General features: G+C 43.7%; 1 protein-coding gene across 1 annotated transcript; it reads right to left on the bottom strand.

The window, feature by feature from the left end:
* Nucleotides 1–277: 277 nt before the first annotated feature.
* Nucleotides 278–25,202, bottom strand: LOC109903248 (dysbindin-like). The gene is made up of 4 exons (XM_031788699.1): nt 24,865–25,202; nt 10,087–10,290; nt 8,422–8,547; nt 278–952 (listed from the first exon to the last, which is right to left on the bottom strand). The coding sequence occupies exons 1-4, from the start codon at nt 24,908–24,910 to the stop codon at nt 744–746; spliced, it is 585 nt and encodes a 194-aa protein (XP_031644559.1). The 5' UTR covers nt 24,911–25,202; the 3' UTR covers nt 278–743.
* Between the last annotated feature and the right edge of the window lie 899 nt (nt 25,203–26,101).

The following is a 26,101-nucleotide window of genomic DNA, read 5'->3' as shown; positions in this document are numbered from 1 at the left end:
CTAGCAGGCCTTTTGCTGGATGATAGGATTCTATATAATCATGTTATACAGTTTACAAGTCATTCTGACCACCTATTCTTTCCATTAGCTTTCACCTCGTCAGTCTATCATCCCTTATTGATGTCACTTGTTGAATCCACTTTGATCAGTGTATATGAAGGGGAGGGGACAGGTTAACAAAGGATTTTTTAAAGTTAGAAATCCAAGACTCATGGAGGGAGACTATGAAACAGGGTCATTCTATTCCAGTTTCATTTCATTATGAAATAACTTTTAAGGTATCAGTATGAGAAATGGTAGTACAGGGTGGTGAAATATTTATTACCAAGTCAAGAGATTATGGGGGAATAATACTGTAACCACAATGTTCAACATGGAGTTATTTCTTTACAGAAAAGGATGAAAATACAGGAAACATAAATTACGCATCTCTTCCTCCATGCATCCAGTGCATAGCATATATTCCGCTCAGTTTCGGTCTGTTCAGTGTCTTAGCTCCCATCCTCTCAGGGTTTCGGTCTGTATATTGTCTTAGCTCCCATCCTCTCAGGGTTTCGGTCTGTTCATTGTCTTAGCTCCCATCCTCTCAGGGTTTCTGTCTGTTCATTGTCTTAGCTCCCATCCTCTCAGGGTTTCGGTCTGTTCATTGTCTTAGCTCCTACTCTGGCCCTTATGTGGCCTGTGAGCTGCTGTCCTCAGTGTTTAAGTGTCTTGCTTCTGGGTGGGGGGTGGTGGCCTCTCTGCTAGGACAGTGTTGGGGGGAAACTCTGCACCCCAACAGGACGGTCGCTGCTGTCCTCCCTTCCCCCTTCATCCTCTTCATCATCGTCCCCAGCCTCGGTGTCCTGGCTGTCAGTGCATGTGGAGGAGAGGGAGGACAGCTTGTTTCCTAGCTCAGCCTGGGTGGGAACCTGCAGGGTGAACTCTGTGGTTAACGAGTCAACGTCTGGACCTGAGAGACATACGGAGGAGAGACATTTTATGCAGTGCCAGTGAATCAAACTATGAAGTTGCTGTTTACTGTGCATGTCTGTTATAAAATAAAACATGTTCAAAAAAAATATGGCATGGCAAGTGGCACCGGAGTGCCAAGTCTAAGACAAAAAGGCTTCTCAACAGTTTTTACCCCCAAGCCATAAGACTCCTGAACAGGTAATCAAATGGCTACCTGGACTAGTTGCATTGTGTGCCCCCCAACCCCTCTTACGCTGCTGCTACTCTCTGCTTATCAAATGCATAGTCACTTTAGCTATACATTCATGTACATACTACCTTAATTGGTCCGACCAACCAGTGCTCCCGCACAGTGGCTAACCGGGCTATCTGCATTGTGTCCCGACCACCCACCACCCGCCAACCCCTCTTTTACGCTACTGCTACTCTCTGTTTATCATATATGCATAGTCACTTTAACCATATCTACATGTACATACTACCTCAATCAGACTGACTAACCGGTGTCTGTATGTAGCCTCGCTACTTTTATAGCCTGTCTTTTTACTGTTGTTTTTATTTCTTTACCTACCCATTGTTCACCTCATACCATTTTTGCACTATTGGTTAAAGCCTGTAAGTAAGGTGGTGTATTTGGCGTACGTGACAAATAAACTTTGATTTGATTTGAGGTAGTCACCTGGAATGCATTTCAATTAACAGCTGTGCCTTGTTAATTTGTGGAATTTCTTTACTTCTTAATGCTTTCAAGCTAATCAGTTGTGTTGTGACAAGGTAGGGTTGGTACACAGAAGACAGCCTTATTTGAGAAAGACCAAGTCCATATTATGGCAAGAACAGTTAAAATAAGCAAAGAGAAACGACACTTTGTCATTACTTTAAGACATAAAGGTCAGTCAATCCGGAGAATTTGAAGAACTTTTGTGTGCAGTCGCAAAAACCATCAAGCGGTATGATGAAACTGGCTCTCATGAGGACCGCCACAGGAAAGGAAGACCCAGAGTCACATCTGCTGCAGAGGATGAGTTTATTAGAGTAACTAGCCTCAGAAATCGGCAATTAACTGCACCCAAATAAATGCTTCACAGAGCTCAAGTAACAGACACATCTCAACATAAACTGTTCAGAGGAGACTGTGTGAATCAGGCCTTCATGGTCGAATTGCTGCAAAGAAACCACTACTAAAGGACACCAATAAGAAGAAGAGACTTGCTTGGACCAAGAAACACGAGCAATGGACATTAGACCTGTGGAAATCTATCCTTTGCTCTGATGAGTCCAAATTTGAGATTTTTTGGTTCTAACCACCGTGTCTTTGTGAGACAGTAGGTGAACAGATTATCTCTGCATATGTGGTTCCCACCATGAAGCATGGAGGAGGAGGAAGTGTGATGGTGGTTTGCTGGTGACATTGTCTGTGATTTATTTAGAATTCAAGGCACACTTAACCAGCATGGCTACCACAGCATTTTGCAGCGATACTCCATCCCATCTGGTTTGGCCTTAGTGGGACTATCATTTGTTTTTCAACAGGACAATGACCCAACACAACTCCAGGCTGTGTAAGGGCTATTTTACCAAGAAGGAGAGTGATGGAGTGCTGCATCAGATGACCTGGCCTCCACAATCCCCCGACCTCAACCAAATTGAGATGGTTTGGGATGAGTCGGACCGCGGAGTGAAGGAAAAGCAGCCAACAAGTGCTCAGCATATGTGGGAACTCCTTCAAGACTGTTGGAAAAGCATTCCAGGTGAAGCTGGTTGAGAGAATGCCAAGAGTGGGCAAAGCTGTCATCAAATAAAGGGTGGCTACTTTGAAGAATATAAAACATATTTTGATTTGTTTAACACTGTTTTTGTTACTACATGATTCCATAGGTGTTATTTCATAGTTTTGATGTCTTCACTATTATTCTACAATGTAGAACATAGTAAGAATAAAGACAACCCCTTGAATGAGTAGGTGTTCTAAAACTTTTTACCGGTAGTGTATATAAAATATATATTTTAAAAATATATTTTCCTTTATTATTTTCCCCTAACATTACCACCCCTCCCCTAATTGGAGTAAACTAATGGACAACAACACTTAGGCTTCTACTTCCAGCTTATATATACTATATACATTTTACAGACACTGTATATTTTACAATAGCTTTCTTTTGTTTGTTTTTAGTCCCACCCTTCAGCTGCCCTCAACCCCTCCCATCTATCTCTGAAGACCATCCAGTTTTGATTTATATTTGCCTTATATTTTTCAACCTATATGCAAAAAACAAAACAAATGATTTAATAATTCTGTCTCTTCGCAGCCAAATCTGCAGAGCTGGGAAGATTGTATCCCCCATATATATATAACATTCTATTAGTTGCAATAATTTTGTATAATAATTTAAATTGAAAAGCTAAGTTTTAAATACAGTGTTGTTTTGTGTATCAGTTCATAAACCATGTGCCATGGAATCGGTAAATCGGATATCTCTTCCCAATGATTTTGCTATCTATATGGCACAGCTGTCCATTTGTTGGTCCTCAAATTAAACTGGTATACTTTTTTTATTTATCACTGTTTTTTTAACCAATTTTGGTCTTTAATGCAGAGAAGTTCCTTACTTTCTCCCCCTTCCACTTGCCTCTTCCATTTTTGCGGTAATGAGGCAATTAGTTGGTTGTAATACATTTCCATATATATTTGTTAGCTGCATGTTTGACATATCCTATTTATGATATCATTTACAAAGATTATACCGTTTTTTTATAAAGAATCCTGCCAAATGTTTTTTGTATCAATCACTATATTTGAGTTTAACTTATTTGTTGTAATATTGTTGTAATATTTCTTCTGTCTTTTCTGGTGGATTAAACTGACATTGCAAGCAAATTTATAGCAATATTTTTGAGATTATTTCATTTTCAAATAACCGAAAGTGAGAGGTTGTAATCTGAAAAAAAGGGAAAAAGGCTATTCTTAAATCAGGCAATTTTGACTAATCTGCTAGTGAACCAGTTGGATTTAAGTATGACTGAAGCCTTTAGTGAGAAGTCTAATGCTTTCATTTTTAATAATTTCTGCCCTCCAAATTCATATTCATTATATAAATAGGCCCTTTTAATTTTGTCTGGCTTGCCGTTCCAAATAAAATGAAATCTTTTTTGCTCATATAATAAATACAAAAAACTAGTAGCTATGTGTAGGCTAGGCCTTAAGAATATAGGTCAACTGGGTTATGACTAAAGAGTTAATCAGGGTGATTTTTCCACAAATAGACAGGTTTTTTCCTTTCCATGGTAGCACGATCTTGTCTATTTTTGCTAACTTTCTATAAAAAAATATATTGTTGTGAGATCCATTCTTTCTTTCGGGATATAAATACTGAGTATGTCCACTTCCAAGGCAGACCATTGTATTGGTAAACTACACGGTAATGTAAAAGTTGTCTTTAGTTATCCAATATGTAATATAGCACACTTTGGTTGTAATCCTGAGAGGTTAGAAAAAATATCTAGATCTTATATGAGGCTGTGGAGGGATCCTAATTGTGGATTTAAAAGAAAACATGAATCATCAGTGTACAATGACACCTTTGTTTTTAAGCCCTGGATTTCTAGCCCTTTGATATTATTGTTGGATCTGATTTTAATAGCTAACATTTCGATGGTCATAATAAATAGATATGCTGACAGTGGACAACCTTGTTTTACTCCTCTTGACAGTTTAATACTTTCTGAGAAGTAGCCATTATTTACTATTTCACACCTAGGGTTACTATACATAACTTTAACCTATTGTAAACAAGATTCTCCAAAATGTATATATTCCAGGCATTTATATATCAATTCCAGTCGTACTTTATTAAAATCCTTTTCAAAGTCAGCTATGAATACCAGGCCTGGTTGCCCAGATTTCCTTCCTCCATGCATCCAGTGCAGAGCATATATTCCGCTCTAAGTTTCAGTTCGTTCAGTGTCTTAGCTCCCATCCTCTCAGGGTTTCGGTCCGTTCAGTGTCTTAGCTCCCATCCTCTCAGGGTTTCGGTCTGTTCAGTGTCTTAGCTCCCATCCTCTCAGGGTTTCGGTCTGTTCAGTGTTTTAGCTCCCATCTTCTCAGGGTTTCGATCTGTTCAGTGTCTTAGCTCCCACCCTCTCAGGGTTTCGGTCTGTTCAGTGTCTTAGCTCCTATCCTCTCAGGGTTTCGGTCTGTTCAGTGTCTTAGCTCCCATCGTCTCAGGGTTTCGGTCTGTTCAGTGTCTTAGCTCCCATCCTCTCAGGGTTTCGGTCTGTTCAGTGTCTTAGCTCCCATCCTCTCAGGGTTTCAGCCTGTTCATTGTCTTAGCTCCCATCCTCTCAGGGTTTCGGTCTGTTCATTGTCTTAGCTCCTACTCTGGCCCTTATGTGGCCTGTGAGCTGTTGTCCTCAAAGTGTCTTGCTCCTGGGTGGGGGGTGATGGCCTCTCTGCTAAGACAGTGTTGGGGGGAAAATATGATTTTTTTTGACCTAAATTTGAAAGATGAGTACCCCAGTCTGCTGTCCCCACGTGCTTTAAGATGGCCACCATTGTTCTTGTACCAAATAAGGCGAAGATAACTGAACTACTAAATTACTATCGCCCCCTAGCGCTCACTTCTGTCATCATAAAGTGCTTTGAGAGACTAGTCAAGGATCATATCACCTCCACCTTACCTGCCACGCTAGACCCACTTGAGTTTGCACACTATCCCAATAGTTCCACAGACGATGCAATCGCCATCACACTGCACACTGCCCTATCCCATCTGGACAAGAGGAATACCTACGTATGTAAGAATGCTGTTCATTGACTACAGCTCAGCATTCAACACCATAGTACCCTCCAAGCTCATCATTAAAATTAAGGCTCTGGGTCTCGACCCCGCCCTGTACAATTGGGTCCTGGACTTTCTGAAAGGCCGCCCCCAGGTGGTGAAGGTAGGAAACAACATCTCCACTTCGCTGATCCTCAACACTGGGGCCCCACATGGGTGCATGCTCAGCCCCCTCCTGTACTCCCTGTTCACCCATGACTGCTGGGCCATGCACACCTCCAACTTATTCATCAAGTTTGCAGATGACACAACACTACTGAGCTTGATAACCAACAAGGACGGGACAGCCTACAGGGAGGAGGTGAGGGCACTCAGAGTGTGGTGTCAGGAAAACAATCTCTCACTCAACGTCAACAAAACAAAGGAGATGATCGTGGACTTCAGGAAACAGCAGAGGGAGCACCCCCCTATCCACATCGACGGGACAGCAGTGGAGAAGGTGGAAAGGTTTAACTTCCTCGGAGTACACATCACGGACAAACTGAAATGGTCCACCATGGCGCCTCTTCAACCTCAGCAGGCTGAAGAAATTTGGCTTGTCACCTAAAACCCTCACAAACTTTAACAGATGCACAATTGATAGCATCCTGTTGGGCTGTATCATCACCTGGTACGGCAACTGCACCGCCATCAACTGCAAGGCTCTCCAGAGGGTAGTGTGGTCTGCACAATGCATCACCGGGGGCAAACTACCTGTCCTCCAGAACACCTACAGCACCCAATGTCACAGGAAGGCCAAAAATATCAAGAACCACCAGAGCTACTGCTTGTTCACCCCTCTACCATCCAGGCGACGTCAGTACAGGTGCATCAAAGCTGGGACCGAGAGACTGAAAAACTGCTTCTATCTCAAGACCATCAGACTGTTAAAAAGCCATCACTAACAAAGAGGCTGCTGCCTACATACAGACTTAAATCATTGGACACTTTAATAAATGGATCACTAGTCACTTTACATATCTTACATTAGTTATCTCATATGTATATACTGTATTTTATACCATATATTGCATCTTGCCTATACCGCTCGGCCATCGCTCATCCATATATTTATATGTACATATTATTATTCCATCCCTTTACAATTGTGTGTATAAGGTAGTTGTTGTGGAATTGTTAGATGACTTGTTAGATATTACTGCAAAGTCGGAACTAGAAGCACAAGCATTTAGCTACACTCACATTAACATCTGCAAACCATGTGTATGTGACCAATAACATTTGATTTGATTTGAATTGCATGGCCCCTAAAGGCACATTTAAAAGTGTCCCATACAATAAGGGTATCTGCTGTACCTATATTATGTCGGAAAAATGTTCTTATAAATGATTCTGTTCTAGTTCAAAATAATTTGTCATCCAATAGGTTTTGATTAAATTTCCAATATCCTCACACCCAGGTGGAAATTCTGTAAGAGTTATGTACAGTAGTGGCCAAAAGTTTTGAGAATGACACCAATATTAATTTTCACAGTCTGTTGCCTCATTTTGTATGATGGCAATTTGCATATACTCCAGAATGTTATGAAGAGTGATCAGATGAATTGCAATTAATTGCAAATTCCCTCTTTGCCATGCAAATGAACTGAATCCCCCCAAAACATTTCCACTGCATTTCAGCCCTGCCACAAAGGGACCAGCTGACATCATGTCAGTGATTCTCTCATTAACACAGGTGTGAGTGTTAATGAGGACAAGGCTGGAGATCACTCTGTCATGCTGATTGAGTTCGAATAACAGACTGGAAGCTTCAAAAGGAGGGTGGTGCTTGGCATCATTGTTCTTCCTCTGTCAAGAAGGGCAGCAAAGAAGCCACTTCTCTCCAGGAAAAACATCAGGGACAGACTGATATTCTGCAAAAGGTACAAGGATTGGAATGCTGAGGACTGGGGTAAAGTCATTTTCTCTGATGAATCCCCTTTCCGATTGTTTGGGGCATCCTTGCTTGTCCGGAGAAGACAAGGTGAGCGCTACCATCAGTCATGTGTCATGTCAACAGTAAAGCATCCTGAGACCAATCATGTGTGGGGTTGCTTCTCAGCCAATGGAGTGGGCTCACTCACAATTTTGCCTAAGAACACACTGTATGGTTGGGAGAAACTTCTCCCAACCATACAGGAACAAGGCAAAAATGATAACTAAGTGGCTCGGGGAACAAAACATTGATATTTTGGGTCCTTGGCCAGGGAACTCCCCAGACCTCAATCCCATTGAGAACTTGTGGTCCATCCTCAAGAGGCAGGTGGACAAACAAAACCCCACAAATTCTGACAAACTCCAAGCATTGATTATGCAAGAATGGGCTGCCATCAGTGGCCCAGAAGTTAATTGACAGCATGCCAGGGTGGATTGCAGAGGTCTTGAAAAAGAAGGTCAACACTGCAAATATCTTTGCATCAACTTCATATAATTGTCAATAAAAGTATTTGACACTTATGAAATGCTTGTAATTATATTTCAGTATTCCATAGTAACACCTGACAAAAATATCTAAAGACACTGAAGCAGCACACTTTGTGGAAATTAATACTTGTGTCAACTTTTGGCCACGACTGTATATCCTAATTATTTGATGGTCTGACTGTGCATGTCTGTTTGAGTGTATGTCTGGGTCTGTGTGTCATACCTAGCATGGGGGAGGCAGCGTTGTTGTCCTCTCCCCCAGAGAGGAGGAAGACGTCAAAGCTCTCATGGTCGGACAGGTCCATCTGCTCCAGCATGTCCACGTTCACCTCCATGGATGAAAAGCTTCCTATTGGCCCTGATCAGCAAGACACAGGTGTTAGTCACCAACGCATACAAAACCAAGAATACAACGGCAAGGGGCTGAGTCCAGGAAGAACCTTTTTATGTTTTAAAACTCTCAAACACACTAAGGAAGAAATAATAACCTTGGCAAAACCACTGAACTGCTCTTGGCTAAAACTGGGTAATCTTGGAATCCAAAACAAAATCTTGCATGCTAGCTAGCTAGCTAGTCTGCAGGGTTCTATCCTGTCTGAAATGATTCCAGGCAGGAGTATAGGGTTCTATTCTGTCTGAAATGATTCCAGGCTGGTGTCTGTAGGGTTCTATCCTGGTTCTATACATGTCCTGGATTCATCACCTTGCAGGAACCGTATCTGTTGTTATACCGGTGTTAAGATCACGTGTTGCATGCGTCACAAACACACAGTGCACTGTGAGGTATGATTGACAGCTGAGACGGCGTACCTCAAGGATACGAGGAGAGCAGGGCAGGGCAGCAGGGTGTGCAGAGTAAAGAGAGAGAGAGAACTGTCAAATTGTCACCCAAGTCATATACTGTTCTCTCTGCTACCGCTTGGCAAGCGGTACCAGAGCATCAAGTCTATGTCCAAAAGGCTCCCTAACAGCTTCTACCCCCAAGCCATAAGACTGCTGAACAATTCATGAAATGGCCACCGGACTATTTACATTGACACCCCCTTCCATTTGTTATTACACTGCTGCTACTCACTGTTATTTATGTATAGTGACTTCAGCCCTACCTACTGTACATGTACAATTGACCTTGACTAACCTGTACCCTCGCACATTGACTCGGTACCAGTAGCCCCTGTATATAGCCTCATTATTGTTATTTTATCGTGTTACTTTTTAAATAATTTTGACTTTAATGTACTTGGTAAATATTTTCTTAACTCTTTCTTGAATTGCACTGTTGGTTAAGGGCTTGTAAGTAAGCATTTCACGGTAAGGTCTACCTGTTATATTCGGCGCAAGTGACAAATAAAGTTGGATTTGATTTGAACTGTTATTACCCAGCCCCACACACACATGCACGCACCCACACACACATACACACACCCACACACACATGCACGCACCCACACACACATGCACGCACCCACACACACATGCACGCACCCACACACACATGCACGCACCCACGCACACATACACACACAAAAGGGTGCTTTTCCAATGAGACTTACCCCCACACCTGTGGGTCGCCAGTGTTTTATGTTAAGGTGAGCTGACATTGTGTTTCCATCAGGAGTGCGATACTAAAGACTTCTGGCACGTAGAATCAACAACTTTTGCATCCTTCAAATATGTTGCTTTGTGAGAAGGTGCAGGTCCGCAGGTCCGCTGGAGCCATGGCCCAGTAAAGACAACAACAAAAATGTCTGAGCCTTTTGGGTTAAACACTGGGGTAAATCCTCATTGGAAACTCATCAGTACACACACACACACAACCCATCTGTCACAGGGACCGTACTTCTCCATTGAAGATGGTAAGGCGTTATGGTTCATGTGGGGCTCTCACCTCTCCTCTCACTGATCTGCAGGTAGCCGGTGGACAGGTACTGATCCATGTCTTGCTGGAATGCCTCTTCAAAGAACTTCTGCCTGTCCTTCATCTTTGCCTGGGCAAGCTCCGCCTCCTTGAGCTTAAACTGGCCAGGCTCCACCTCCTTTGGCTTCACCTGGGCAGGCTCCACCTCCTTCACGTGGGGTGGCACCTTCTCTGCTACACAGAGCCGAGATATTTACACTTTTCATTTAAAGGTCCATTGCAGACGTTTTTATTTAAATAGTAAATCATTTCTGAGTAAAAATGAATTATCTTACTGTATTTGTTTTAAATTAAAATTGTCAAAAAGAAACAAAAATAGCTTCTTAGCAACAAGCAGTTTCTAAAGCAAGAATTTTGCTAGGACTTTCCTGGACTGGTCTGAGTGGGGAGGGGAAAACTGATACTAGCTGTTATTGGCAGAAAGGTTAGGAACTCTCTTTCTTATTGGTCTAGTCACCAGGCAGGCCTGGGCGATGACAGAGAAGCAACTGACCATATCTGTCTGTCTGGGCGATGACAGAGCAGCAACTTACCATCTCTGTCTGTCTGGACAATGACAGAGTGTGGAGGTTTAGATGACACAGTGTCACTTCAGCTGGCTGTTTCTCCCAGACAGGGAAAGACCGTTATATAAGACACGAAAGGGAGAGAGAGACAGAGAAAGGAAGAGGGAGACTGGGATAGATCGAGAGGGAGAAAGAGAAAGAAAGAGAGAGGGTGCAGTTGACGTCCCCATTATCAGCAGCTTCCACGCTTTCTCGTTGTATAGGTGCTGCCGAGTCTGTTGTGTACCTTCCACTCTTTTCAGAAGTGTGTGTGTGTGTGTCTTTAAGTGCATACATGTGTGGGTCGTGTTTTGTTTGAGGATTAATTAAAGGTAGTGAGTTTCCTAAGGGACTCCAGTGTGATTCATTACTGTGGTTGGTTGGCTCGGACTTTGTTAACCCTAAGAAATAAAGATATTCTGTCCTTGTAGATTGTGTCTCCACTCATCTTGACATAATAAAACCGCACGCATGTTATAAATATGAAATGAGTCATGTGGACTGTGCCAAGATAATTGAATCATGTTAGTCACTGTATATGCTGTCAAATAAGATATTTGTGTGTTGACTGATGGAAAAATCTGTATTTATAGACATTAGTATTACCTCCAAACATATTCCACCCTAACCAATAAACAGATGTGTATGTACTACTATTACTGCATAATAACTCTTAGTGGGTTGTAATGAAAAGGGATGACCAAGGTGCACCGGTAAAGCATGTAAGCAGTAAAAGTATATTAGCATTCTGTGAGAGGGTTTTGGTTGGGCCCCTATTTAACTGGACATCATTATCTGATTGCAGCGCTGCATTTAGAATGTTGCGACTACACAGTCGAGCTAACCTCGTCTAGACCACTAGCGGAAAGAAGGCTAATGCAAGCACATCCCACAACAGAGGCAACAGATGAGCAATAAACATAATTTACGAGGACACATTATTCACAATACAGGACAATGCTGACAGTTTCCCTCCTTTATTCTTCTGAAACACATCAGCTCAAATGATTGTCTATTATTAGATTAAAAATATGCAATTATTCAGCATGATGCAAGGCATCCTCATACGTTTAAAAGGCAGATTTCCACTCAAAGAAAAAACTACAGGCCTGACAAACGCCACATTCTTGACAGTTGTAGCAGTATAATCTGCAAACTTAATCTAGCCTGGGCTAAAGCAAGGAACTCATGTTCTGATGCTGATTGGCTTTTTTTTAGGCAACTACGAAGCAAGTGTTATTTTCTTCTCAGGAAGGTCAAGTCTGAAGATTTTAAGTCTGTCAAAACTGATAACCTGAATGACCCTAGAAAGTTTTGGAAGGCTATTAAGTGTATGTCTGGTAACAGTAATGTTAATGGGGAAGGCAGTGTAGCCTAGTGGTTAGAGTGTTGGACTAGTAACCGAAAGGTTGCAAGTTCAAATCCCTGAGCTGACAAGGTACAAATCTGTCGTTCTGCCCCTGAACAGGCAGTTAACCCACTGTTCCTAGGCCATCATTGAAAATAAGAATTTGTTCTTAACTGACTTGCCTAGTTAATTAAATAAAGGTCAAATTAAAAAATGAAAATGAATTACTGTCATGTGTATTGAAGGACTTGCTGTATATGACAAAACTGAAATGCTGAATTGTTTCAATGAGCGCTTTGTATCATCTGGTATGCTGTTTGATTCAGTATCATCTCGTCTCTGTAAAGCCATGTGTGGATGAACCAGTGAGAGCTGGTCAAACTTTTAGCTTTTTGCCATTCTCAGCGCAGGAGGTACATAAAGCCCTGAAATCCTTAGATCAGAGAAAACCTGCAGGTCCTGATCATCTTGAGCCCTGCTTTCTAAAACGGGCAGCTGATTTCATAGCTGAACAACTTACATATCAGGAAGAAGCAGAGCACAATTACAGCAGTCATGAAGGTTTTAAATGATATCACTGAAGCCCTTGACAAAAAACAACACTGTGTCTCACTTTTTATTGATCTCTCTAAGGCTTTTGATACAGTTGATCATGATATACTGAGGCAGAGATTGTCGAGCATAGGTCCTTCAGAGCATGCAGCTGTATGGTTTGCTAATGATCTGTCTGATAGAAATCAGTGCATTCAATTTGATGGACTCATGTCTGTTAAATTGTCTGTCTGTAATGGTGTGCCCCAAGGTTCTGTACTTGGTCCCCTCTTATTCACTATTTATATAAATAATTTAGACAAAAATGTGCAAAATGCGCAACTTCGCTTTTATGTTGATGATACTGTTATTTATTGTTGTGCCTCGTCACTCACAAGCTTTCCAGAACTTGCAAACTGCTTTTTATACTGTTCAACATACCTTGTGTCAATTGAAGCTTATCCTCAATACTGACTAAACTAAACTAATGGGGTTTTTTAAAACAAGAAATAGACCTCTGAACCTTTCACCTATTACTACCTGTCAGGGCAATGATATTAAGACTGTAATCTCATATAAATATCTAGGAATGTTAATTCATGACGGCCTCTCTTTTAAATTGCATATTCAACAACTTACAAAAAGTTGGGATGTTATTTTAGGAATATGGCATGTTTTCTTTTGAAGCCAGGAGGCTAGTATCAGCTACATTTATGCCTATATTAGACTATGGGGATATTTTACGTATGAATGCTTCCGCTCAGGGTTTGAGATCAATTGACACCCTTTACCATGGAGTATTGAGATTTATTTTAAAATGCAAAATATACCAGAGACGTCTGGCCTTCTCTAGTCAATCATAGCCTCAGACACTGGTATACTTTTACTTACAAAGCAATTTGGGGTTTACTACCATTTTATTTGGGCATTTTTATTGTTCAGAAATGTGGTGGGTACTCTCTTAGTTCGCAGGACTTTATCCTGCGAACTGCTCCAAATGTACGAACTGAATTTGGTAAAAGGGCTTTTATGTACTCTGCGCCATCAGCTTCGAATGCCTTACAAAATACTTTTAAACTGGAAGATCTTGTCCTGATTAGTATTTTTAAATCATTGATAAAGGATTTTGAGGTTGATTCCCTGACCTGTCAATGTTTTCAATTTGCTGTTTTATGATTTTGTTATACTCTTGTGAATTATATGTTTTTTTACTAGATTACCAGTAGTTTTTCATGTTGTCTGTCTGTAATTGTGTAATGACGTGCTGCCTATATTGGCCAGGACGCTCTTGAAAAATATATTTAAAATCTCAATGAGCCCTTCCTGGTTAAATAAACGTTAAATAAAGTATATTTATGCAATGTTATTTTTAGATTGCAGGCATCTTTCTCTGAAGTGTTCAGATTTCCAGCAAAGCAGTAGTCAACATGAAAATAACTTACACTGTTAATAGTGGAGAGTTAGCAATAAAGGTGTCACGCCCTGATCATAGAGAGCCCTTGGTTCTCTATGGTGTAGTAGATCAGGGTGTGTCTAGGGGGTGTTCTAGTATGTCTATTTCTATGTTGGTGCTAATATGGTTCCCAATTAGAGGCAGCTGTTTATCGTTGCCTCTGATTGGGGATCATATTGTTACGGTTTTCTTGCGGTGACGGAGAGGCGGACCAAAACGCAGCGTGGTATTCTTGATACATGTTTAATGAAATATAAACATGAACAAATACAAAACAATAAACGTAACACGAAAACCTAACAGCCTATACTGGTGCAAAACAAACACAGAGACAGGAACAATCACCCACGAAACACTCAAAGAATATGGCTGCCTAAATATGGTTCCCAATCAGAGACAACGATAAACACCTGCCTCTGATTGAGAACCACTCCAGACAGCCATAGATTATGCTAGAAAACCCCATTAAGCCACAATCCCAATACCTACGAAAAACCCCAAGACAAAACACACCACATAAAAAACCCATGTCACACCCTGGCCTGACCAAATTAATAAAGAAAACACAAAATACTAAGACCAGGGTGTGACACATATTTAGGTAGCCATTTCCCCACCTGTGTTTTGTGGGATATTGTTTGTGTTTAGTTGCCTGTGTGCACGTCATGACTTCACGTTTCTGTTTTGTTTGTTTCACAGAGATTAAAAATATGTGGAACTAACATTGCAAAAATCAGAAACTTTCTGTCCAACAATGATGCAGAAAAATGAATCCATGCTTTTGTTACTTCTAGATTAGACTACTGCAATGCTCTAGTTTCCGGCTACCCGGATAAAGCACTAAATAAACTTCAGTTAGTACTAAATATGGCTGCTAGAATCCTGACTAGAACCCCAAAAAATTCTCATATTACTCCAGTGCTAGCCTCCCTACACTGGCTTCCTGTCAAGGCAAGGGCTGATTTCAAGGTTTTACTGCTAACCTTTAAAGCCTTACATGGGCTTGCTCCCACCTATCTCTCTGATTTGGTCTTGCCGTACATACCTACACGTACACTACGGTCACAAGACGCAGGCCTCCTAATTGTCCCTAGAAATTCTAAGCAAACAGCTGGAGGCAGGGCTTTCTCCTATAGAGCTCAATTTTTATGGAATGGTCTGCCTACCCATGTGAGAGACACAAACTCGGTCTCAACCTTTAAGTCTTTACTGAAGACATCGCATCAGTGGGTCATATGATTGAGTGTAGTCTGGCCCAGGAGTGTGAAGGTGAACGGAAAGGCTCTGGAGCAACGAACCACCCTTGCTGTATCTGCCTGGCCAGTTCCCCTCTTTCCACTGGGATTCTCTGCCTCTAACCCTATTACACGGGCTGAGTCACTGGCTTACTGGTGCTCTTTCATGCCGTCCCTAGGAGGGGTGCGTCACTTGAGTGGGTTGAGTCACTGATGTGATCTTCCTGTCTGGGTTGGCGCCCCCCCCCCCCTTGGGTTGTGCCGTGGCGGAGATCTTTGTGGGCTATACTTGTCTCAGGATGGTAAGTTGGTGGTTGAAGATATCCCTCTAGTGGTGTGGGGGCTGTGCTTTGGCAAAATGGGTGGGGTTATATCCTTCCTGTTTGGCCCTGTCCGGGGGTATCATCGGATGGGGCCACAGTGTCTCCTGACCCCTCCTGTCTCAGCCTCCAGTATTTCTGCTGCAGTAGTTTATGTGTCGGGGGGCTAGGGTCAGCTTGTTATATCTGGAGTACTTCTCCTGTCTTATCCAGTGTCCTGTGTGAATTTAAGTATGCTCTCTCTAATTCTCTCTTTCTCTCTCTCGGAGGACCAGAGCCCTAGGACTATGCCTCAGGACTACCTGGCATGATGACTCCTTGCTGTCCCCAGTCCACCTGGCCGTGCTGCTGCTCCAGTTTCAACAGTTCTGCCTTTGATTATTATTATTTGACCCTGCTGGTCATTTATGAACATTTTAACATCTTGGCCATGTTCTGTTATAATCTCCACCCGGCACAAACAGAAGAGGACTGGCCACCCCTCATAGCCTGGTTCCTCTCTAGGTTTCTTCCTAGGTTTTGGCCTTTCTAGGGAGTTTTTCCTAGCCACCGGGCTGATAGACCTGCATTGCTTGCTGTTTGGGGTTTTAGGCTGGGTTTCTGTACAGCACTTTGAGATATCAGCCGATGTATGAAGGGCTATATAAATACATTTGATTTGATGTGATTTGTACAGGTGCAATGATCAGTGATCTGCAATGACAGCTGGTGCCTAAAGTTAGTGAGGGAGCTTCAGTGATTTTTGCAATTCATCCCAGTCATTGGCAGCAGATAACTGGAAGGAAAGGCAGCCAAAGTAGGAGTTGGCTTTGGGGATGACCAGTGAAATACACCTGCTGGAGCGCGTGCTATGGGTGGGTGCTGCTATGGTAACCAGTGAGCTGAGATAAGGCGGGGCTTTACCTAGCAAAGACTTGTAGATGACCTGGAGCCAGTGGGTTTGGCGACAAATATGAAGTGAGGGCCAGCCAACGAGAGCATACAGGTCACAGTGGTGGGTAGTATATGGGGCTTTGGTGACAAAATGGATGGCACTGTGATAGACTACATCCAATTTGCTGAGTAGGGTGTTGGAGGCTATTTTGTAAATGACATCGCCGAAGTCAAGGATCGGTAGGATAGCTCATTTTACAAGGGTATGTTTAGCAGCATGAGTGAAGGATGCTTTGTTGCAAAATTGGAAGCCGATTCTAGATTTAATTTTGGATTGGAGATGCTTAATGTGAGTATTGAAGGAGAGTTTACAATCTAACCAGACATCTAGGTATTTGTAATTGTCCACATATTCTAGGTCAGAACCGTCCAGAGTAGTGATGCTAGATGGGCGGGCGGGTGTGGGCAGCGATCGGCTGATGAGCATGCATTTAATTTGACTTGCATTTAAGAGCAGTTGGAGGCCACAGAAGGAGAGTTGTATGGCATTGAAGCGCGTCTGGAGGTTTGTTAACACAGTGTCCAAAGAAGGGCCAGAAGTATACAGAATGGTGTCGTCTGCATAGAGGTGGATCAGAGAATCACCAGCAGCAGGAGCGACATCATTGATGTATACAGAGAAAATAGTTGGGCCGAAAATTGAACGCTGTGGCACCCCCATAGAGACTGCCAGAGGTCTGGACAACAGGCCCTCTGTTTTGACACACTGAACTCTATCTGAGAAGTAGTTGGTGAACCAGGCGAGGCTGTCATTTGAGAAACCAAGGCTGTTGAGTCTGCCGATAAGAATGCTGTGATTGACAGAGTCGAAAGCCTTGGCCAGGTCGATGAAGACGGCTGTACAGTATTGTCTTTTATCGATGGCGGTCATGCCATCGTTTAGGACCTTGAGCGTGGCTGAGGTGCACCCATGACCCGCTCGGAAACCAGATTGCATAGCGGGGAAGGTATCGTGGGATTCTAAATGATCAGTGATCTGTTTGTTAACTTGGCTTTCGAAGACTTTAGAAAGGCAGGGTAGGATGGATATAGGTCTGTAACAGTTTGGGTCTAGGGTGTCTCCCCCTTTGAAGAGGGGGGATGACCGCAGCAGCTTTCCAATCTTCAGGAATCTCAGACAATACAAAAGTGAGGTTGAACAGGCGTTAGGGGGTTGCAACAATTGTGGTGGATAATTTTAGAAAGAGAGGGTCTGGATTGTCTAGCCCAGCTGATTTGTAGGGGTCCGGGCTTTGCAGCTCTTTCAGAACCTCAGCTATCTGGGCTATTTGGGTGCTGGAAAAATGGGGAGGCTTGGGCAAGTTGCTGTGGGGTGTGCAGAGTTGTTGACCGGGGTAGGGGTAGCCAGGTGGAAAGAATGGCCAGCCGTAGAAAATGCTTATTGAGATTCTCGATTATCGTAGATTTATCGGTGGTGACAGTGTTTCCTAGGCTCAGTGCAGTGGGCAACGGGAGGAGGTGCTCTTATTCTCCATGGACTTTACAGTGTCCCTGAACGTTTTGGAGTTTGTGCTGCAGGATGTACATTTTTGTTTTAAAAAGCTTTTTGTTTTAAAAACCTTTTATTTCCTGACTGCCTGTGTATATTGGTTCCTAACTTCCCTGAAAAGTTGCATATCTCGGGGGCTATTCGATGCCAAAATATGTTTTTGTGCTGGTCAAGTGCAGTCAAATCTGGAGTGAACAAAGGGCTATATCTGTTCTTAGTTTTAAAGGTTTTGAATGGGTCATGCTTATTTAAGATGGTGAGGAAATCACTTTTAAAGAATAACCAGCCGTCCTCTACTGATGGAATGAGGTCAATATCCTTACAGGATTCCCGGGCCAGGTCGATTAGAAAGGCCTGTTCACTGAAGTGTTTTAGGGAGCGTTTGACAGGGATGAGGGGTGGTCGTTTGACTGCAGGCAATGAGGCAGTGATCGCTGAGATCCTGGTTGAAGACAGCAGAGGTGTATTTAGAGGGCAGGTTGATCAGGATGATATCTATGAGGGTGTCCGTGTTTACGGATTTAGGGTTGTCCCTGGTAGGTTCCTTGATCATTTGTGTGAGATTGTGGGCATCTAGCTTAGATTGTAGGCATCTAGCTTAGATTGTAGGATGGCTGAGGTGTTAAGCATATCCCAGTTTAGGTCACCTAACAGTACAAACTCTGAAGATAAATGGGGGCAATTAATTCACATATGGTGTCCATGGGGGTTTATAACAAGCGGCAACAGTGAGAGACTTATTTCTGGAAAGGTGGATTTTTTAAAGTAGAAGCTCAAACTCTTTGGGCACAGACCTGGATAGCATGACAGACCTCTGCAGGCTATCTCTGCAGTAGGTTGCAACTCCACTCCCTTTGGGAGTTCTATCCTAGCGGAAAATGTTGTAGTTGGTGATGGAAATTTCAGAATTTTTGGTGTCCTTCCTAATCCAGGATTCAGACACGGCTAGGACATCAGGGTTGGCAGTGTGTGCTAAAGCAGTGAATAAAACAAACTTAGGGAGGAGGCTGCTGATGTTAACATGCATGAAACCAAGGCTTTTACGGTTACAGAAGTCAACAAATGATAGTGCCTGGGGAATAGGAGTGGAACTGGGGGCTACAGGGCCTTAAGCTCTACATCAGCAGAGGATCAGAGGAGGAGTAGAATAAGGGTAGGGGTAAAGGCGATAAGAACTACCCACCACTGGGTGTGGTATAATAGATTCAGGGCATAATGTACAGACAATGGTATGGTAGGATGTGAGTACAGTGGAGGTAAACCTAGGCTTTGAGCGACGATGAGAGAGGTTTCGTCTCTGGAGGCACCAGTTAAGCCAGGTGAGGTCTCGGCATGTGTGTGGGGTGGAACAAAATAGCTATCTAAGGCATTTTGAGCAGCAGTGAGGGCTCTACAGTGAAATAAAACATGAAAAACTAGCCAAGATAGCAGTAGACAAGGCATATTGACATTAGAGAGATGCATAAAGTAAACACAGGTGTTGATCAAGAGAGCTAAGACAACGGGTAAATGGCGATGAATGGGCAGAGCGGGTCAGTTAGGCACATACAGGACCTGAGTTTGAGGCTGGGGCCGACAGGTGAACAAAATGAGGTACCGTGTTATTGAAACAGTCCAGGGCATCAGCTGTGTAGCCGAGTGATCATAGGGTCAAAAGAGCAGCAATTTGTGAGTCAGGGTGCTGTTCTGTAGACACTACTACGCTAGGAGAGCAGGGGACACAGTGTTCAGAAAAGCTAGCTGCCCAGGCTAGTAGATGGTTCTTCGGCGACATCATAACAGAATAGCCTGTTGAGACCACCTCAAGCGATAACGTCGGCAGTCCAGTCATGATGGATCGCGGGGCTCCGTGTAAACAATAAAGGGTCCAGGTGTCACGCCCTGACCTTAGAGAGCCTTTTTATTTCTCTATTTGGTTAGGTCAGGGTGTGATTTGGGTGGGCATTCTAGTTTTCTATTACTTTGTTGGCCAGGTATGGTTCCCAATCAGAGGCAGCTGTCTATCGCTGTCTCTGATTGGGGATCATACTTAGGCAGCCTGTTTTCCACCCTAGTTTGTGGGATCTTGTTTTTGCACAGTTACTAGGTAGCCTGCAGAACGTTATGTTCATGTATTCTTTTGTTGTTTTGTTGGTGTTCATCTTAATAAAGAAAGATGTACGCTTACCACGCTTGGTTTCCTTCTAACGACAGACGTAACAGAAGATCCCACCACCAAAGGACCAAGCAGCGTCGCCAGGAAGAGCAGGGATCCTGGGCCCGGGAGAAAAGTGAGTGGAGGACATCCTGGACATGGGAGGATATATTAGATGGTTAAGGATCCTGGATGTGGGAGGAGATCCAGGCTGGTATGGATCACCTTCCATGGGAGCAGACGGAGGCAGCGAGGGAGGAACAACGACGACACCGGGGTTCGTGACCTCGACGCAAGCACGAGAGGCAGCCCCCAAACATTTTTTTGCGGGCGGCACACGGGGTGGCTGGCGGAGCCAGGTTGCAGACCAGAGCCAAATCCCTGCACTCGCTTTAAGGAGCGTGCTTTGTAAGCATTTAAGGAGCGTGTAACCATGCTTTGCGGTTACACGTACTGTGTCGCCGTTACGCATCCACAGCCCGGTGCGCTCTGTGCCAGCTCCCCGCATTTGCCGTGCTAGAGTGGGCATTCAGCCAGGACGGATTGTGCCGGCTCAGCGCTCCTGGTCTCTGGTGCGTCTCTTTGGCTCAGGATATCCTGCGCCGGCTCTGCGCACTGTGTCTCCGGTGCGCCTTCACAGCCCAGTGTGTCATGTGCCAGCACCCCGCAGTTACCGGGCTAGGGTGAGCATCCAGCCAGGACGCATTGTGCCAGCTCTACGCTCCAGACTTCCCGTCCGCCTCCACGGCCTAGTATATCCTGCGCCAGCTCTACGCACTAGGCCTCCAGTGCGCCTTCACAGCCCAGTGCGTCCTGTGCCAGCGCCCCGCACTTGCCTGGCTAAAGTGAGCATCCAGCCATGGTGCCAGCTCTGCACTAAAGACCTCCACGGCCCAGTATATCCTGTGCCGGCTCCACGCACCAGGCCTCCAGTGATGATCCATGGCACGAAGCCTCCAGTGATGATCCATGGCCTGAAGCCTCCAGTGATGATCCATGGCACAAAGCCTCCAGTGTTGATCCATCTAACGACAGAAGTAACACCAGGGCAATTGGCAAAGGAGGCCCTAGAATAGCCCTAGAATTAGCTGGTATATGGGCCTAGCTCGAGGCTAGCTCAAGGCTAGCTGGTGCTTGCTTCGGGACAGAGGTGTTAGCTAACAGTAGCCACTCATTTGCAGCTAGCTAGCTGATCCGGTGTAATGATCCAGAGCGGCAGGAATCCGGTGATTGGTAGAGAGAAGCAGTCCGATATGCTCTGGGTTGATATTGTGCTGAGCAGACAGGCAGGTGCTGTCCGAGCTAAGGCTGGCTGGCTGGCTGGCTGGTGACCGAGAAAAAGGTGAAGACTGCTATCCGTGGCTAATAAAGACTAGTTGCTAGTTAGCTGGCTAGCTCCTGATGGAATAAAAATAGCAGATCCGTACCACATTGGGTAAGATGGGTTGCAGGAAAGTATATTTATTTCATAGATAGAAATGAGATTAAGATATATACGAAGAAGACCGGCTATTAACACTGGATAAGACAAGGACAAACACACATGTCCTACTACTATGCTATCTTGGATGTGGTTGAGGATAGGGTTAATGTTGAACCAGGATGTGGACATAAACCTAGTGTTAGGGTTAGGGTTGTGGTTGAGGCAAGGCTTAGGGTTGAACTGGGATGTTGACATGAACCTAGGGTTAGGATTAGGGTAAACCAGCATGTGGATATGTAGCTAGGGTTAGGGTTAGGGATAGCAGCATCCTCATCTGTGCTCGTCTGTCACCCAGGATTAATTTAATTCACTTATTGAGCGCCTCATTACAAAGGGAACTGATGGTGAGCTGCTCATGACAAAGTGACCCGATAAATGACTATGAGGGGGGCGCCAGAACGACAAGACTACTCTGTCTTTGTTTGCTTTGTTGAATAGCTTCATTTGCAACCAGCGTACATACAGAAGCTATACTGATTATGGCAAAGCAAACACACACACACACACACGCACGCACACACACATTCACAGAGTTTCCACTACAATACTCATTGGAACACAGTGCCCAGGCTATCTGCATTTTACTTTGGTTTGTGCAGACAAGGAGAGCATAGGAGTGGGAACCTGGGGGCAAACTGAGTCTCTCTACTGTTAGGTCCACTCAACATCCTAAAGAGAGAGCTGGCAGAGCCAAATTAACAACACTCTGTTAGAGCAGTAAACATTCACTGCCATTAAATAATCTAATGTTCATTCTGCCTGCCTGTCTGTCTCATCCCGACTCCCGACTCCCGACTCCCGACTCCAACATGTTCATTACTATGGGACAGCTGGAGATCTAATTTGAATATTGAAACAATGTTGCAAATGTCGGAGATAGATAGCAAGGTTTATACAAATCTCTGCTGTTGAAAAGGAACTGTTATTCTAAAAGAAATGTGAGATGTCTGAATGCTTTTTATAGGGGAGATCAAGTTTATAACGTCCCTGCCTGGGCTGATGAGACAGTGGATTGCGCAGTCAGATGGAACAGAGTAAATAGCCATTTTAACATCATAGATTTAGCCGGTGGTAATTTGTGGAATAGACACCAGCTGGAATGCGCTTTTAACCAGTCAGCATTTAGGATTAGACCCACCTGTTGTATAAATCATATTATAAACTGGGTGGTTTGAGCCCTGAATACTGAGGTATATCAGCCCGTATTTTTTCAATATTTATTTAACTAGGCAAGTTAGTTAAGAACAAATTCTTATTTTCAAATCCACATTGCGGTTAACTGCCTTGTTCAGGGGCAAAACGACAGAATATGACCTTGTCAGCTCAGGGATTTGATCTTGCAACCTTTCGGGTACTGGTCCAACGCTCCAACCACTAGGCTACCTGCTGCCCTCTGTCTACCACGGGTATGACAAAACATGTATTTTTACTGTTCTAATTACGTTGGTAACCAGTTTATAATAGCAATAAGGCACCTCTGAGGGGTTGTGATATATGGCCAATATACCACGGCTAAGGACTGTGTTCTAGCACTCCACGTTGCATCATGCATAAAGAACATCCCTTAGCCGTGGTATATTGGCCATATATCACACCCCCTCGGGCCTTATTGCTTAAGTAACTCATATTTTAAACACATTTATGGACAATTAACAGATTGTGCAAGATGGATGTCTTCCTCCTCCTCCTTCTTCTTCTTGCAGCGTTCTCAAGGCCGATGGACAATCAGTGCTAACCCAGCACTAACTGTTCCTGTTCTGTTCTATGTCCTGTCCTAACTCTGTCCAGTCCTATCTCTGTCCTGTCCTATCTTTCTCCTGTCCTATCTCTGTCCTGTCCTAACTCTGTCCTGTCCTAACTCTGTCCAGTCCTATCTCTGTCCTGTCCTATCTTTCTCCTGTCCTATCTCTGTCCTGTCCTAACTCTGTCCTGTCCTATCTTTCTCCTGTCCTATCTTTCTCCTGTCCTATCTCTGTCCTGTCCTAACTCTGTCCTAACTCTGTCCTATTCTATCCTGTTGTCCTGTCCTTTCTTAACTCTGTCCCATCTCTTTCCTAAACACGGTCAAACCATCCCACAGAAACCATCCAATCTTCTTGGCTGTGTTAATAGACCATGGGACATGAAAGTCTCAGGACATACTTCACATTTTATGTTGTATTTCATTCATTATTGTCCCAGCGTGTTGCACAATAGTTTTCAAAATTGTAATGATGACTGCTGCAGAGAATATGTTTGATTATATACTTAACAAAAATATAACCGCAACATGTAAAGTGTTGGTCCCATGTCTCATGAGCTGAAATTAAAGATCCCAGAAATGTTCCATAAGCACAAAAAGCTTATTTTTCTCAAATGTTGTTTACAAAAAGCTTATTTTTCTCAAAATTTGTTTACATCCCTGTGAGCATTTCTCCTTTGCCAAGATAATCCATCCACCTGACAGGTGTGGCATATCAAGAAGTTGATTAAACAGCATGATCATTACACAGGTGCACCTTGTGCTGGAGGAGAACATGGTGGGGGAGAAGTGGAGGGAGTGGATGTGGAGGAGGGGGATGGATGGATGGAGGGGCAGAAGGAGGAGGGAAGTGGAGTGCAATAATAATGAAAGCAATAAAAAGCCTGCTCCAACAGATCTGATCCATGCCTCAACTAAGACATTCTGTCATCGCGTGTGTGTGTGTGTGTGTGTGTGCGTGCGTGCACCCACAATGAGTGACATCGCTCATCAATGACTGGAGGCTACAGCACCAATAATTTCACACCCAGACTTTGTGTTATTCATAAATAATACATGTATCTGTCTGCTTATTACTGCATGTGTTCAGTTGTGGTTGAAGGCTTGCATCTTATCCTCTTCACTCCAAACGTTTGACATCAAATAATGTTGATATTAATTCCATACATGTTTGAAATAAAATCCACACGTTTTAAACTAAATCCAACAGGTTTAGTAATTAATCTACCACCACCCCAAAAAATACATTTTCGTGACAACTGTGACCATGAAAACTGGAAAAGAAAGCCAGATTTAAAAAAAAGTCTACCAAGAAGGAGAAGACACATACCCACAAATATCTAAAATATCTAATAATCAAGCATGGATCAACATCTGCTAGTCCCCGATACCTTAGCGTGTAGACATCACGACACAAACAAAAAAACGAAACAAATAAATAAGCCAAGACAAGCTGGCATTGGTACCATAGAAATAGAACTAGAGCCCTGTATTATACACATATATACTGGATGTATATCTATGGTGGGTACCTACAGCTATTCCTCTGGCTGCCGTCCATGGATCCTGGAGAAGAAGACATCCCAGCGGTGTTGTAGATCAGAGCCAGAGGAAAGAGAGAGGAGAGGAGGGCAGGATGAGGACTGGGTGAGGCGGCAGAGAGGCGATGTTGCCAACTCTCAATCACAACACCGTCTGTCTCTCTCTGCCTCTCATCCTAAGAGGCTGCTTTAACCACTAACTCACACACGCAAACACGCACATATAATATTACACACACGCAATCTCGCTCACACAGAAACACGACAGCAATGTTCTCCCCGACACACACTGGCTGTCTGAAAGTATAGAGCTGCTGCCTGCAGGCTGACTGACTGGTCTGGCTGTGCAGACTGAGAGGCTTCAGCATGGCTTGGAGCTGGACCAATCAAATGGCTAGGAGCTGGGAATGTACCAATCACATGGCTAGGAGCTGGGAATGTACCAATCACATGGCTAGGAGCTGGGAATGTACCAATCACACGGCTAGGAGCTAGGAATGTACCAATCACACGGCTAGGAGCTGGGAATGTACCAATCACACGGCTAGGAGCTGGGAATGTACCAATCACACAGCTAGGAGCTGGGAATGTACCAATCACACAGCTAGGAGCTAGGAATGTACCAATCACACAGCTAGGAGCTAGGAATGTACCAATCACACAGCTAGGAGCTAGGAATGTACCAATCACACGGCTAGGAGCTGGGAATGTACCAATCACACAGCTAGGAGCTGGGAATGTACCAATCACACAGCTAGGAGCTAAGAATGTACCAATCACACAGCTAGGAATGTACCAATCACACAGCTAGGAATGTACCAATCACACAGCTAGGAGCTAGGAATGTACCAATCACACAGCTAGGAATGTACCAATCACACAGCTAGGAATGTACCAAGCACACAGCTAGGAGCTAGGAATGTACCAATCACACAGCTAGGTGCTGGGATTGAACCCTTAGCCACAGTCATATATATATATATATATATATATTTTTTTTTTTAAATTTATTTATTTGACCTTTATTTAACTAGGCAAGTCAGTTAAAAGCAAATTCTTATTTACAATGACAGCCTACCCCGGCCAGCGCAGGGCCATTTTGTGCCGCCCTATGGGACTCCCAATCACGGCCGGATGTGATAGAGCCTGGATTCAAACCAGGGACTGTAGTGACGCCTCTTGCACTGAGATGCAGTGCCTTAGACTGCAGCTCCACTCGGGAGCCCCATGTG

This window comes from Oncorhynchus kisutch, linkage group LG14 (assembly GCF_002021735.2).
Source record: "Oncorhynchus kisutch isolate 150728-3 linkage group LG14, Okis_V2, whole genome shotgun sequence".
Classification (NCBI taxonomy): Eukaryota; Metazoa; Chordata; class Actinopteri; order Salmoniformes; family Salmonidae; genus Oncorhynchus; species Oncorhynchus kisutch.
Note: the sequence above shows the minus strand (reverse complement) of the source record. Positions and strands in the feature narration are given on the sequence as shown.

Coding starts and splice junctions, on each gene's coding strand:
- LOC109903248 (XM_031788699.1), bottom strand. CDS start 24,910: ATGTCTTCTTCTCCAGGATCCATGGACGGCAGCCAGAGGAATAGCT. Junction 10,291..24,864: donor CGGCAGCCAGAGGAATAGCT/GTAGGTACCCAC, acceptor GGCTCTGTGTAG/CAGAGAAGGTGCCACCCCAC. Junction 953..8,421: donor CGCTGCCTCCCCCATGCTAG/GTATGACACACA, acceptor TATGTCTCTCAG/GTCCAGACGTTGACTCGTTA.